Source organism: Dunckerocampus dactyliophorus, chromosome 10, assembly GCF_027744805.1.
Source record: "Dunckerocampus dactyliophorus isolate RoL2022-P2 chromosome 10, RoL_Ddac_1.1, whole genome shotgun sequence".
NCBI lineage: Eukaryota > Metazoa > Chordata > Actinopteri > Syngnathiformes > Syngnathidae > Dunckerocampus > Dunckerocampus dactyliophorus.
The window spans coordinates 8,982,778-8,997,718 of record NC_072828.1 but is presented as its reverse complement, the minus strand read 5'-3'; the positions used below and the strand labels follow the sequence as shown (position 1 = coordinate 8,997,718).

The 14,941-nt window shown below is 39.8% G+C and overlaps 2 protein-coding genes across 3 annotated transcripts; both read right to left on the bottom strand.

Annotated features, from left to right (window-relative positions):
• Positions 1–9,080: 9,080 nt before the first annotated feature.
• ndufa11 (NADH:ubiquinone oxidoreductase subunit A11) lies at positions 9,081–11,160 on the bottom strand. The gene is made up of 4 exons (XM_054790053.1): positions 11,028–11,160; positions 10,450–10,542; positions 9,417–9,539; positions 9,081–9,268 (listed from the first exon to the last, which is right to left on the bottom strand). Exons 1-4 carry the CDS (start codon positions 11,104–11,106, stop codon positions 9,156–9,158), a joined length of 408 nt encoding a protein of 135 aa, XP_054646028.1. The 5' UTR covers positions 11,107–11,160; the 3' UTR covers positions 9,081–9,155.
• Positions 11,161–13,307: 2,147 nt separating this feature from the next.
• On the bottom strand, positions 13,308–14,770 carry mrpl55 (mitochondrial ribosomal protein L55). 2 transcript variants are annotated; one of them, XM_054790139.1, is made up of 3 exons: positions 14,631–14,770; positions 14,334–14,451; positions 13,308–13,713 (listed from the first exon to the last, which is right to left on the bottom strand). In XM_054790139.1, exons 1-3 carry the CDS (start codon positions 14,663–14,665, stop codon positions 13,561–13,563), a joined length of 306 nt encoding a protein of 101 aa, XP_054646114.1. In that variant the 5' UTR covers positions 14,666–14,770; the 3' UTR covers positions 13,308–13,560. The 2 variants fall into 2 exon arrangements, with proteins under 2 accessions (XP_054646114.1, XP_054646113.1); XM_054790138.1 differs by having other exon boundaries at positions 13,312–13,713; positions 14,274–14,451.
• Positions 14,771–14,941: the final 171 nt, after the last annotated feature.

The window sequence follows — 14,941 nt, the reverse complement described above, 5'->3', positions numbered from 1 at the left end:
AAATTCTGCCAATGGGGTAAGCAAAAGTTGCTTGGCTAGAATTCTTATAACTAGAATATTTTTCTTGTGACTTATATATAGAATAGAATAGAATAGAATAGAATGAGTCCTAAAATGAGCAAGTTGTTTATAGTCACTGAGCTCGATTTAAGTAAAATGTTCTTATTTACAAGTAAGAAGTAAGCCAAATGCTCTTATGAGATTCTTAAAATGAGACAAAATTTGCTTTTATGAGGCTCGATTTAAGCAAAATAGTTTTCACATATTGTAGATGTAGGAGTACTATTCTATTTTCTTACAATATCTAGAGTCTCCAATGAACCTATCATGCTGTGTGTGAGTGCTACACAGATGTGTTACACACAGATGTGTCCCAACGGGGAACCCGGGTTGCCTGATTGTGGGGCTACCATGGGCTCGCCCACCACACAGCTAATGTCTTCACCTGTCAGCATGTTAGTTATGCTGGTTACTTTTTTTCAACAAGCAGGAAGCAAATTCTATGAACGGAACTTTATTTAAAAAGAGTGTGATTGTATCTAAGAATCACCTAATTTAGGAAAACCTATTGTCATAAACACTATCAGAATTCTTTTTTGTAAATTCACTAGTTTTTACATTTATAAACTAGATAAAAAGAGAGTAATATTTTCTCCAATCAAGTTGAATAATTTTACACATTTGCACAGATTTTATGAGTAGATTTAATTTAATAAATCTTGACATAAATTTATGAAATTTGCTGTGCAGCCTTCACATTGGTCCAAAATCAGCAAATCTTTACATTTATTTTCTGTGTGTGAGTCCATTCTTAAATTTAGAAAGTTAGGTAGGCAGTTTTTTCTTTTAATTTAAGGCAAATATACATTAGTCTGTTGCTGAAGAATAATCCAAATTAAGTTTTTAGCTTGTGATTAGAAAAAAAAAACAACTAATTTCTGGCAAGAAAAATATCTGCATAAGAATTGGCTAGCTATACTTTCTTAATATAAGACTATTCTTGTCAAGTGAAAATTCCTAGACAAGATATTTTTTCTTTTGAGGAAAAAATAAGAAATGGTTGCTTAAAATGAAATTCATTGCAGTGTATTTGTTTCATTTAATGTACACAACACATAGGCCTGTCCACCCACCTATCCATTTTCTATGCCGCTTATCCAATTATGGTCATGAGGGTATGCTGGAGCCTATCCCAGATGACTTCGGGCGACAGGCGGGGTACACCCTGGACTGGTCGCCAGCCAATCGCAGGGCACATATAGACAAACAATCATTCACACTCACATTTACAAATTTACAAATAGATGAAAAAGCGGTATTGAAGATATTATTTCAGACATGCAATCAGGTTTCATTAAGGAACACTCAATACACAGCAATATAAGCCTTATACTGGATTTACTTGACTACAACTACCTAACAAAAGATGATGGTTTTATTTTGTTTCCAGACTTTCTTAAAGCCTTTGACATGATTGAGCAGAAGTTTGTGTTTCGGACTTTAGAGCTATTTGGTATTGGTAAGCAATTGTTAAATCTAATTAAATTGATTTATAAAGATACTAGCAGTACAGTTGTATTACCGCATGGTACATCCCGAAGGTTTTTAATTGATAAGGGTATTAAACAGGGATGCCCAATCTCACCCATACTATTCATTGTAGCAGCAGAGATGCTCTCTATTCTCATTAAAAACTTGAAGTATGAAAAACTAACAGTATTGCGAAATGAATTAATAAGCCAGCTAGCAGATTATACAGCAATTTTTATGAAAAACTGTGATCAACTCCCTAAAATTCTTAGCGCACTAGTTTTTTTTCTCTAAAGCGTCTGGACTAAAATTTAATCTCAATAAATGTGAATTACTACCTATTCATAATTCCGATCAGTCAACTATTGACAATATTCCTGTTAAAACCACTGTCAAGTATCTAGGCATACACATAACTAAAGATATGGAACCTTCAACTAAACTTAATATCTGGAACAGCCTAGGGAAAAGCAAAAGTCATCTGAATTCTTGGTCTCAGAGAGACATTTCAAGATTCAAGAGAGTTTTATTGTCATGTGCATGGTAAAACAGCAGTTATACCATGCAATGAAAATCTTATTCTGTTCATTCTCCCAAGAAAAGAAAGAAAAACACAAGAAAGAATAAGAACATAAGAAACATAAACACATATACATAAATACCAAGAAATTAAGCAACAACAACAGAAGAGACATTAATACAAGTAAATAATACAAATAAATAAATAAATAAATAAAGTGCTATGAGTGTGTGTTGCGTGTGGCGTGTCTGAGTGCTTCATTGAGAAGCCTGATGGCCTGTGGGTAAAAGCTGTTTGCCAGCCTTGTGGTCCTGGACTTCAAACTCCTGTAGAGTCTGCCTGATGGTAGGAGTGTGAATAATGAGTGTTGTGGATGTGTGCTGTCCTTGATGAGGTTGTGTGTTCTGCGTAGGACTCTAGATGTATAAATGTCTTGCAGTGAGGGGAGGGCTGCCCCAACAATGTTCTGTGAGGTCTTGATCACCCGCTGGAGTGCCTTCCTATCACGTGTTGTACAGTTACCGTACCAAACAGTGATGGAGGCGGTAAGGACACTTTCGATGGTGCATCTGTAGAAGCAACTCAGGATTGTGGTGGACATGCCAAATTTCCTCAGTCTTCTCAGGAAGTACAGTCTCCTTTGGGACTTCTTCAGAATTTGTTGGGTGTTGTGAGACCAGGTGAGGTCCTCGCTGATGTGTGTGCCAAGGAACTTGAAGGTTTTCACCCTCTCCACCTCAGTCTCACCAATAAACAGGGGTCTATGTGGCTCCTTTTCCCTTGTTCTTGGGTCGATGATCATCTCTTTAGTCTTATCTGTATTGAGAAGGAGATTGTTATCACAACACCAAGCTATGAGGTCCGCCACCTCTCTTCTGTATGATGTTTCAACACCACCAGTGATCAGTCCGATGACTGTAGTGTCATCCGCAAATTTAATGATGCTGGTGTTGTTCTGGGAGGCCACGCAATTGTAGGTGAAGAGCGTGTAGAGGAGCGGACTCAGCACACACCCCTGTGGGGTCCCAGTGCTCACAATTCTTGAGCTGGATGTGCGGTTGTGGACTCTGACTGACTGGGGTCTGCCCGTGAGAAAGTTAAACACCCAGTTACAGAGGGAGGGAGACAGGCCAAGTGTGAGGAGCTTATTTGTGAGTTTGTGGGGGCTGACTGTATTAAAAGCGGAGCTATAGTCTATAAATAGCATTCTGACGTATGTGTCCTGGCCCTGTAGGTGAGAAAGGGCTGTGTGGATGGCAGTGTTGACTGCATCATCCGTGGACCGGTTCTGGCGATATGCAAACTGTAGAGGGTCCACAGTTGCCGCCGGGATGCTCTGTTTGATGTGGGTCGTGACTATTCTTTCAAAGCACTTCATAACAATAGGAGTGAGTGCTATAGGGCGATAGTCATTCAAGCAGGTCACGTTGCTCTTCTTGGGTACGGGCACTATGGTGGTGGACTTAAAGCAGGTCGGTACAGATGCTTGTGCAAGCGACAGGTTAAATATGTCAGCAAGCACATCAGCTAGCTCTGATGAGCAAACCCGCAGTGCACGTCCTGGGATGTTGTCTGGGCCTGCTGCTTTTCGTGGGTTTGTTTTGTTCAGAACCCTGCGCACATCAGCTGATGTCACCATGAGAGGTGAGTCCTGTGTGCTCCCCAGGTTCAGCCACCCTCTCTGCTCATCAGAAGTTTGGGTGTCAAAGCGGGCATAGAACTCGTTCAGCTCATCTGGAAGTGTGGTTTGGCTGGACGTGGCTACGCTACACTGCTGTCGATAGTCTGTGATGTGCTGGAGCCCCGCCCACATGCGCCGAGGGTCTGAGGTGGAATAGTAGCCCTCCAGCTTCTGTCTGTACTGTCTTTTGGCCTCCCGTATGGACCTCCTCAGGTCATATCTGGCCTTTTTGTAGTCATCAGCGGTGCCCATGACAAATGCAGTCGAACGAGCACGTAGCTTAGCCCTTACATCATCTTACATCTTCCATCTTAGGTAGAACTTTTCTTACATAAATTGAATGGATTTCTCATTTTATCTAACCAGCTTACTCATTATCAATACCTAAAGACGCAATTAAGGCCATTAATCAGGTAAATTTCAATTTCATCTAGAAAAGGAAAACACACTACATTAAAAAAAGGTACAATGGTTGAAGAATATAATGAAGGCGGGCCTTAAGGCTATAGACTTTGAATGTATTAATGGCCCAATCAAAATAAACTGGTTAAGACACTATATTAAACATCAACAGAAATTTTGGTTTTATATTACTAATGAAATCTTTAGGAATTTTGGATGCATCGAATTTCTCCTCAAATGTTACTATGACCTAAAAAAGCTCCCCTACAAACCTTATTACAGGTTTTGTTATATGGGAAATTATTTACAAACACAGTTTCAGTCTCCACACTACACCAATATGGAACTGCAGATATGTTTTACATAACGGCATCTTTATTTCTACAAAACTGGCTAGAAAAAGGCATATGGTATATAATTCACTTGGCATATCAATTACTGTACATACAAATGGTGTAGATCCAAATCTCCCCTTGGTTTTGGTGAATGGTAAAAACATATCAGACTTTAAACTAACCAACTTTATTATTCAACATACATTTAACACAGCATTTTACCCCTTTTCGTTCCCTCGAAATTCAATTCAAATTTTTTTTTTCTAGGAAAGAAACTGAACACCTAAGATCCAAATTCTACAAATTCCCCATTACACCAAAAGCCAAAGAGATTCTCAATGGAATATACCCATTTATTTGAATGCAATAATTGCTCATTTTGTAACCAATTTGTTGAAACTACAGAGCACATATTCTGTGACTGTATGTACACTAATGCCTTTTTGGGGGATCTACACCATTGGTTATCTAATCATATTCATATTCCAGACTTTAAAAATGTTATGTATGGTTTCATTGTAAAAAAAAAACCTGGTTTTGTATGATGTGGTAATTAACTCTATTGTTTTGGGGAAGGTTTTTTTTTTTTTTACACAAAAATAGATTCCTAAAGACTACACCAAACTTTACCTTCCACAAAGAACTCTGCCTTTTCTTTTCTTCACTGGAACAAATGAAAAGAAAAACTGCTGTGAAACTCGTCAAGATGGTAGACGAAAACCCCAAGCGTTGTGTCTAAATTGAAACTTTGAACATTTTATTTATTTTTGTTCCTCTATACTTTATGTATATTCCTCCTCTTTCTATTCCTTTGTCATTTGTTAGTCATATTTCTTTATTTTTTAAAGTAATGTTCAATAAAAATGTTAATAAAAAACAAAAAAAAAGGCAAACTGGACCGGAAGGACAACACCAACGCTATCTACAAGAAGGGCATGAGCAGACTCTACTTCCTGAGAAAGCTTAGTGCCCTTCAATGTGTGCACCTGTCTGTCATTGCCAATGCCCTGTACCTTGCTGTGGTTTGTTGCAGAGGCAGCAACAGCAAAAAGGATATAAACCAAATGGACAAACTGATCCGGAAAGCCAAACATGTTATCGTCTCTCAGTTGGAGGTGTTTGTAACAGTGAGAGACAGGCGACACTGGACAAACTGCTCTCCATCATGGACAACCCCACCCACCCACTTTCACCGGACAAGAGAGGGGCAGCGGAGCTCATTCTCCAACAGACTCCTCCACTTCCGTTCCCACATTGAACGCTACAGGACTTCATTCATTCCACATGCCATCCATCTCCACAATACCTCACCTGTCTGTAAAAGGTAATTCACAACAAGGACGCAGAAAGTTCATATACTGTTAAAAAAATATGAAAAAATTGAACTTAAAAAAACCTGCAAAACAGCGAATCTGCAAAAGGTGAACCACGATGTAGGTAGGGAACACTGTATGTTGATTCTTCCCATCATTGAAAGCGGCAAAGTCGACCATCTCTGGAGCGTCCTATCAATTTCCACCATTAATGGTTCATAATTTGCACTCGACACAAGTTCTAATTTTGGCAGGACTTCAACTCCTAAATATTCAAACTGTTCTACCACATTAAATTGCCTAATATCAGGAATTGTTTGTTTTCTTTCCATTGCGTTTAGTAGAAGGATTGATGATTTTGTTTTGCTGATTTTATATCTTGATATTTCTCCGAAGCAATTTATTAAATCTAGCAGAACAGGGATCAAATTTTTTTATTTTGAAAAGAAAAGGATTACATCATCTGCATAGAGAAATAATATTCTCTGTTGGGCCTACTCTTAGTCAACATACTGTACTGTATTAAAGGGTGTGATCGTACTGCCAGTGCCAAGGGCTTTATTGCCAGTCTAAATAATGAAGGGGAGAGTGGACAACCCTGTCGGCATCTTTTACCAATCTTAATTGGTTTTGAAATATTTCTCTTTGTTAAAAATTATATAATATCTGGACCCACATTATAAAGTTACTTCCAATTCCAAATCGTTTTAAGAGTGCTGTGTCCCTTGCTTCATTATTGAAGTGAATAACACTGAATACCCTTTGTACGTTACAAAAGCCCTGTCGGCCGATTATAAAGCCGTTCTGATCTCGGTTAACAACTTGCGATAGTGGCTGTTGTAAACGCCCAGCTGGAATTTTACATATTATCTTGAGTACAGAGTTCAGCAGGCTTATAGGTCTAGAGTTTACTCGGTTTTGGCAACAACACAGTTAGCGCATTGTTTGTATAAAGGGGATAAATTGCCATCTTGCAATGCTTCCAGGACAGCTTCCCAGATAGGTTTAGTTGTCTGCTTTTAAATGTTTTACAGAAGTCAATAGGAAGGCCATTCAGACCAGCTCTTTTCCCTAATTTCATGTCATCCATAGCTTGTTCAATTTCTTTTAGAGTAATTTCCTATTCCAAAATATGTTTGTGCTCATTTGAGATTTGTGGTAGGGTCAACCCATCCAAAAACACTTTTAGCTTATTCAGGTCACAGCTTATTCCTGTACTTTACAAGTTTTCGTATGACTCTCTAAAGGCATCGTTTACTTCCGTTTATGACCTCTTTACCCTTGTGTATAATCATGGAAATTGACGTTTTCATTTCTAATTGTTTAATGTGCTATGCCAACAATTTCCCACACTTTTCCCCTTGTTTGTACAAGGTTTGCTTTAATCTCAAAAGACTTGAGGCTGCTTTTTCTGCCAATTTTTTTTTTTTATTATATTCTGCTCTTAATATGAGTAACTCTTTTTCTGATTTGGGATCACCACCTGCGTTTACCCTGTCCTGAAGATTTTTTGTTCTAACTGGATTCTTTCTTCTCAAATGTTTTTTAGTTTTGAAACTCATAACAAATAATTTGCCCCCTAATAAATGCTCCCCATTTCATGCATGCCGTTGTTCGCGTGAAGATCATATCCATTTGTTTTTGTATATGCTTTATAAATTCCCCATCCTGGAGCCATTTATGTTGAAAATGCCACCTGGGTGGGTCCTTAGTTATTGTGTCATCTTCGTAAGCCAGACAGCATTGGGCGTGGTCAGAAATTACAATATTAACATAGTAACAATTTTGAATCTTCGATCTTAGTTCTACTGAGATTAGAAAGTAGTCAGTTAGTGAAAAAGTTTTGTAAGTGCTGGAGTAGCATGAGTAAGCTTTAACCTGTGAGTTGACCTTGCTCCATTTATCTAGTAGCTTTAGTTCATAAAATGGTTGATGGTCGCTCTACAGTGTGTTTGATCTTGTCCCACTGCTCTACAAATGCTAGGGTCTAGTGTACAGTTGAAATCTCCTGCCATTATGTGCTGTCCTGTTAGTATTGCAAGTATAAGAAATAAGTTCACAAAAAAGGTCTTGTCTGAGTGTTTGGGCCACATACATACTGTATATCAAATTTATATCTTCAGATACCAGGGAGCCCTGAATTATCAAGTACAGTATCTTCCAAATTTGTCTTTAATTATGTTCTTTACTAGGAATGGAACTGTTTTATGTACAGGAATCATCACTCCCCTGGTGCGAGAAGTAAATGGTGATGAAAAAACACTGCCCTGCCATCTCCTTTTGACCATTTTTTCATCCTCCTCCTGTAAGTGAGTTTCTTGTAGCAAAAACAATTTTGAAATATCCTTAAGCTTGTTAGGTTTTTGTAGACCTCTGCAGTTCCATGACACTAAATTAAAGTAAACTTCCTGATCTATGAGCGATACAATGTTTTGAACCGCCATTTGTTGTGCACTTAAAAATGTAGAGAAGCATAAACAGGGACGCCAGAACATACGTTTCTAGAAATTTTACATGAAACAAAACATAAACTTGAATAGTAATGCGCCTTTGCCCAGGAACAACAATCTTACGAAGTGAGACAGTGCCAGCCAAACTCAGGCCAATGCAATAAATGCCGGCATGAGAACAACACACGTCCACCAGCTCTTCCCTCACAGGTTCCCCCACACACAAGACATGAAGCATCCCTCAGAGATGTGACTGAAGACCCATCCTCCTCACCACAGTATGGCAACTTAGGTCACAGTGAGTTAACCTGTCAGAAGACAGTCTAAACCCAGTGAACAATCCAATGCTTGGTGAATTCTGCACACGAGTTGGTGTCTCAACTCAAAGACAGATGATCACCTGGTAGACTAATGTGACATGAAACGGCCTGACAATCATCACCCTTTAAGCCAAGAATGAGGCTTTGTCCTGCTGAGACCACAAGAACACAGACATTGCTCCTTCATGGTCCTCAGCAGAAACCCCTACCACTCTCTCCCCCACCAAACAACAACCTCCACAAACCTTGAGACAGCGTAGTAGACATGTCGCTCCAATCAACCAGTTCGTCCAGTCTGGGCGTAGGTGCTTACAGCTGAAATGAACTGGAGAATTGAAGATTAATCATTAGTCAGCATGATATCAAGACAGCAGTGAAGAGATTAACTGTGATGACATCACTTCATGCTACTTACGCCATCCAAGTGCAGCCTGCGGCAACACCAGGATCGTCATACACAGGCAGCAGATAGACAAGCATGTCAAGGCATTGGCTCAAATTTGCAACAAACGTCACAAAACATCAGCTGTTTTCTTTCTCATAAAGAAGTTTATTAAACAGACTCTTTATTGACATCATCAAATTACTCATGCACACATCTTCTTCATAGTTTGGGGGAGCTAAGTATTGTCCATCCTTCCTTTTTGGCCACTTTGGAAAAGTAGGCCAGCGTTCCCAGACCCAAACACGCTGATGTACCTGTCATGGCATTGTGGGCTGCACACACACACATAAAGAGTCATTACTCGATCATCAAAAAGCATTCAGTATGGAGCTAATTGAACAGAATGTAACTTCCTGAGAAACAGTGTGCAAGGGGTGTAGTGTACTCGACAGGTGGACAACGCCCCCTGCTGCTACTTACTCCTAGCGCCCAGGAAGATTCCAGAAGCACAGCCTCCGATGAAGTAGTTTACCGGGTCGTCCGGAGCCTCACGAGCCTGCGCGCTTAGGCACGTCACCATGCCAAAGATGGCCCCCAGAGCGGCTGGTGCAAAGCAGGGAAACGTCATGAGTCAGCGAACATCATCAGTCAGTGCGTTTACATGCACACGTGTGAAGATGACAACACACAGAGTGCGTACCCATGGTAACTTACTTACTAGAGATGCTCGATAATCGCTTTGATCAATATTCGATGAAGTCGTCCCTCGCCACTTTGCGGTTCAAATTTTGCAACTTCACTCTCACATGGTTTTTCAGAAATATATTAATAAATAAATCATGTTGTGTCATGGTGGAATATAGCCTATTATTAGTCAATAAATATGCATATTTATGCAGATTTTACATATTTTTGACCTGAATTAAGCATTTTCAAGCATACAAATGGCTAAATGAACTATGTAAAATGTAATATGTAAAGGTGACTAGAGGGGTGTTATTTCATATCTAAAGGGCTCTAATAATGTTAAAAACGCTATTTAGAAGGTCGTAAACAGGTTTTCTAACTACAAAAATATTCAATTTATAAATAAGGAAACAAAGTTAGCGGAAATTCACATTTCAAATTCCCAGTATGGTAACACACATGGCTAATAAAGCTGATTGTGATGATGAGACAAAGCTAGCACCTCCGTGCTAATAAAAAGTGCCTCCCGAGCTTAACGGCTGCCGTCTTTTTGTCGTGTTGAGTTTGCATAACGCCAGCAGACATCTTATTAAGACCCTCGGTTACACATATATACAATCCAAAGGCAAAATTGGAAATAATTCATCACCACCAACATGCTAACCCAGATAGCAAGCTTGTTGCTGTGTGTGGAGCGCGTCATCATCGCGCCAATATCATTATTGGCAATAAAGCCAATTCCGATATGAAACGATATGTAATTTTTGCTCCAATATAGCCCGATAATATTGCTCAGCCAATATTATCGGACATTCCTATAACTTACCCATGGTGACAGTTGTGTTGCCGGCCCGCTGTAAACCTTCCATTGCAGTGTCAGGCTGGAAAGCCACCATGTGATAGGCCGTGCCCACCAGGCCTGAAGACGCATAACACAAAATAAACACAACTAAGCCTGTGGCAGTGTAATTTTTGTACTCATAAATATGTTCCTTTCATTGTGTTTGCATCATAATAGCTATGAATATAGCTCATTAATAATGAAGTAATTTATTTTTTAGAATATGCTGAAGGCCAATAAAAAACGAGCTGCGTGGCAAAAATGGACCCTGTGCCCCATTTTGGACACCCCTGGTGTTCGCGGATGCAAATGCTGCAGGACCTATACAGTACGTCGTGCCTCATGTTAATCACTTAATCCCGTACAGTGTATCACACATACTGAAATTTCATCCAAATAAAACATATAAACACCTTGTTGGATATAATGAAGACTATTTGTTGACATTATGGCGTTGAGCTAACCAGCTAGCTCAGAGCGTTAGCTCCAAAATCAGGACGTCATTAAGCAACGCTCAGCTTCTCAAGTACTTATGACCGTTATTCACACGTGTTAATATTCACCCAAAGCCGTGGCCAGCTTGGTTGTGATCCATGTTTTTTCAACACAGTCTGTCCCCTCCGGAATGTCCCAATAGCCCATGTCCGACTTAGCAAGGACAATCGCGCAACAATTCTCGCGAGAAGAGCTGTTAGTAGTAAAAAAAACCCTTAGCTCTCTGTGTAGCTTACAGTGCATTATCGCCACCTGCCGGACGGGAGGGTGGCGCTTAAATATTTTAAAGGGTTGTTTCCACTGAGCTGTATAATATACCTGGATACACCATACGTCGCACCCGCCCGTGCAAGCCGCTGAAGCCACAGAGACGCCATCTTACCACTCACATCTCGACTACATTCCCACAGCGTACATAGTGTACAAAGCAGATGAAGAGGCTCGCAGAACATCCCATCCATCCATTTTCTATACCGCTTCTCCTCATTTGTCTATATGTGCCAGCCAATCGCAGGGCACATATAGACAAATTTAATTTTAACTGCATATCCCATCCCTTTTTTCCACTAAAATCCATGGTCATGATCCTTTACTTTTTTTTCTTACCTTGATACAATTCACTATGCTCTCATCTGTTCAAAATATGAATCATCAAAGAGAGTGACTTTGGTCAAGTTTTAAAATCATTTAACATTTTTCTGATTTTTTTTTTCCTGATTTTTTTTGTTTGTGTTATGAAATAGAAATAACCTCTTTTCTGATATAGAAATATATTTGAAGAAAAACCACAGGACTAATATGTGATAACCATAATGCGTAATAACCATAAACACATACACCCACACACACACAGAAAACAACAACAACACTGAAACAAAACCATATGCTTTGGGTAAGACAATACGTTGTTTGCAATCTCAAACATACCGGTATGCATGTTCAGTGATATTATTTTCCAGAACATATCATATGAATGAATCCCTTTACGTCAGTCATTCAGCAGAAAAAAAAAAAAATGTTGTTTATCCAAACGAAGGGTCATGCCGGGTCAATTGTATGCAAACTGGCTTGCTAACTGCACTGAATACAATGCCTGTTAAGCATCATGGAAGCACTGAGATTCTCCCATTCCTTCAAGTAACGCAACCTTCGTCCCTTAAAAAAATACATATACCATGATATAACAAAAAAGTACGTAAATTTCCTCTTAGCTATTATAGAGCTATATAAACGTATCAATTCTGGACATACATTTAATCAGAGGAATTTTACACGATCGAAAATATCTGAGAGATCGACATTGTAAAACCCTTAAATTATCAATCATAAATCTACATTTCAATCATACTTACAGGTGAAATGTTCGTCCACAGCCTTTGAACTGGCAATTTGTGCAGTTAATAGCTGCACATGCAGGCATCTTAAGGCAAAATTTGTGTCCAATCCGAATTAATAAAAGAAGTTCACCACGAATGCAAAAGCTTGTCGAGAAGTGTTTGTTGTGAGTGGCAATATGGCGGCCGTGTGGCTTCACAGGTCATCGCCAATGAGCTATCCAGATACATTATACAGATCAGTGGTTGTTTCACCTCCAAATCTGAGGCCATGGTTCTCAGTCGGAAAAGAGTGGATTGCTCCCTCCGGGTTGGGAATGAGGTCCTGCCCCGGGTAGAGGAGTTCAAGTATCTCGGGGTCTTGTTCATGAGTGAGGGAAGGTTGGAGCATAAGGTCGATAGGCGGACCGGCGCAGCGTCTGCAGTAATGCGGTCGCTGAGCTGAGCCGGAAGCAAAGTTCTCATTTTACCAGTTGATCTATGTTCCCACCCTCACCTATGATCATCAGCTTTGGGTTGTGACCGAAAGAACGAGATCATGGATACAAGTGAAATGAGTTTCCTCCGTAGGGTGGCTGGACTCACCCTAAGAGAGAGGGTGAGGAGCTCAGTCATCCGGGAGGAGGTCAGAGTAGAGCCGCTGCTCCTTCACATCTAGAAGAGCCAGTTGAAGTGGCTTGAGCATGTAGTCCGGATGCCTCCCTGGTGAGGTGTTCCGGGCATGCCCAGCCGGGAGAAGGCCCCGGGGCTGACCTAGGACACACTGAAGGGATCATGTCTCACAGCTGGCCTGGGAACGCCTTGGTGTCCTCCCGGTGGAGCTGGTGGATGTTGCCGGGGACCGGGAAGTCTGGGCTTCCCTACTAACACTGCTGCCCCCGTGACCCGGATAAGCGGACGAAAATGGATGGATGGATATTTTCATGCGTCTGGCTTTGTTTGCCACCAATAAAAAAAATTAAGAGTCTTAAGAGAACACAAGGAGTCAGCAAATATAAATTATATGTGTTTAAAAATTATTTAATATATAATATAGAGAAGATGGACAGTAAGCATTTTTACTCATTGATAAATAGATACTGGTCCATTAACACAATCACAAGGAGAATTGATGATGAAATATGCATTGTCCTGTTTTATTATCCTAACACATCCCATTTAAAAAAAAAACACCAAAGTAAGCTGTATTGAATTATTTGGAAGAATTGCCTTACAGCCATAATGATGTGCCTAAAACAAATACAGACACATGAAGAGTCTTTTTTTATTATAATTTCTTCTTCCAGAACTGACTGTACTTGTCAACTTTGAAGTCATCCTCATAGTGGACTGTTGTCTCTTTCACCTCCTTCTTCACTTCTCGCTTTTTCTGGCGACTGCGACGTTCCTCCTCAGACAAAGTGGACAGATCCACCGGCATCTTCCAAAAGGCAAATAAAAACAGATCAACACTGTTGCAAAGACTAGTCTTGTTTAGTCTAGTCTTGTGGAATTTTGGGAAGTGGGAATTTTTGGGGTGTGAACAAGTTTAGAAATGTGCTGAGATGTAGATTGAATGTAGAATTCTGAATGGTTGAATGAGTAGATACATTTGGAATTTGCAAATGTAAAAAAATTGTCCATTCATTTGCAATGGGCATTTTGTTGTGGAAAATGTGGACTTACAAAGATGTGGGATTTTTTGGGAAATGTGTTGATAGCCTGAATGAGGTTCATGTTTTGAGTTTTGTGTTACGTAAAGTGTGAAAATTTTGGAGAAGTGAGACTTTTTGGAATGTGTACAATTTATGGTCCGAGTGTCCTGAAGGAGCTGAATGTTTTCATGTTAGATTGGTTTCACTCTGTTGACGAAAGTGAGAAATGTGGGACTTGCAAGAGTCCATTCATTTTTCAATGAGAATTTTGTTGTGAGAAATGTGGAATTACAGAAAATAATGCTTTGCAGCATTCACACAATGACTGTAAGTGGCAGTCAGTCACCATGAGGATGCGTCTCGGTTCTTTGTATCTGATGTTGATGGTGGAGCCGTCTTTCCTCACCAGCATCACTGAGTACAAACGTTCATATTTGTGGCGGTTGCAACGGGCTACTGATGTCCTGTTGGAGTTGAGGCGGCGAGGGACAGTGTGCAGGGGGGACATCTGTCTCAAGAAACACCTGCCCACACACGCACAACATATTTAATTATCACAAAAGCAACATGGTGTTGTCTAAATTAAGTCATGCAGCTGCCGTGTCTTTGACGTGACCCTCGACAACAATTAAATGAGACAAAATAAAACACAATATTTAAATAAAATATAAATGTAACGTTAATATAACCGCGCAAGTCTTACCAGGACAAAAACTGCTGTGTCTTCATTAACGACATGTTCGCGATGACCTAAACACATTAATTGGGATCTAAAATGCGCAAGATGAGAACTGGAAGTCCAAGATCGAGACCGGAAAGCGCCCACAGACAAAATGTCCTCTCTCGAACACAGCTGCGCATGAAGCGTTCCGGTGTGAAATATATTGTCTATTTTGTGTTTAATGTTGTGTATTTCATTGTTACTGAAATTAAAATATAAAATATATACTAAAAAAAAAATAGAAAAAATACATTGAATACATAAGTAAATACAAATAAATGAATAAAAGTCCG

Bases quoted from the DNA above. Each gene is read 5' to 3' on its own strand.
- mrpl55 (XM_054790138.1), bottom strand. From the start codon at position 14,665: ATGTCGTTAATGAAGACACAGCAGTTTTTGTCCTG. The intron at 14,452-14,630 runs GTAAGACTTGCG...GTGTGTGGGCAG, and splicing joins ACACAGCAGTTTTTGTCCTG to GTGTTTCTTGAGACAGATGT. The intron at 13,714-14,273 runs GTGACTGACTGC...GCCTTTTGGAAG, and splicing joins AACCGAGACGCATCCTCATG to ATGCCGGTGGATCTGTCCAC.
- ndufa11 (XM_054790053.1), bottom strand. From the start codon at position 11,106: ATGGGCTATTGGGACATTCCGGAGGGGACAGACTGTGTTGAAAAAACA. The intron at 9,540-10,449 runs GTAAGTTATAGG...GCTTTGCACCAG, and splicing joins CAACACAACTGTCACCATGG to CCGCTCTGGGGGCCATCTTT. The intron at 9,269-9,416 runs GTAAGTAGCAGC...GTGTGTGTGCAG, and splicing joins AATCTTCCTGGGCGCTAGGA to CCCACAATGCCATGACAGGT.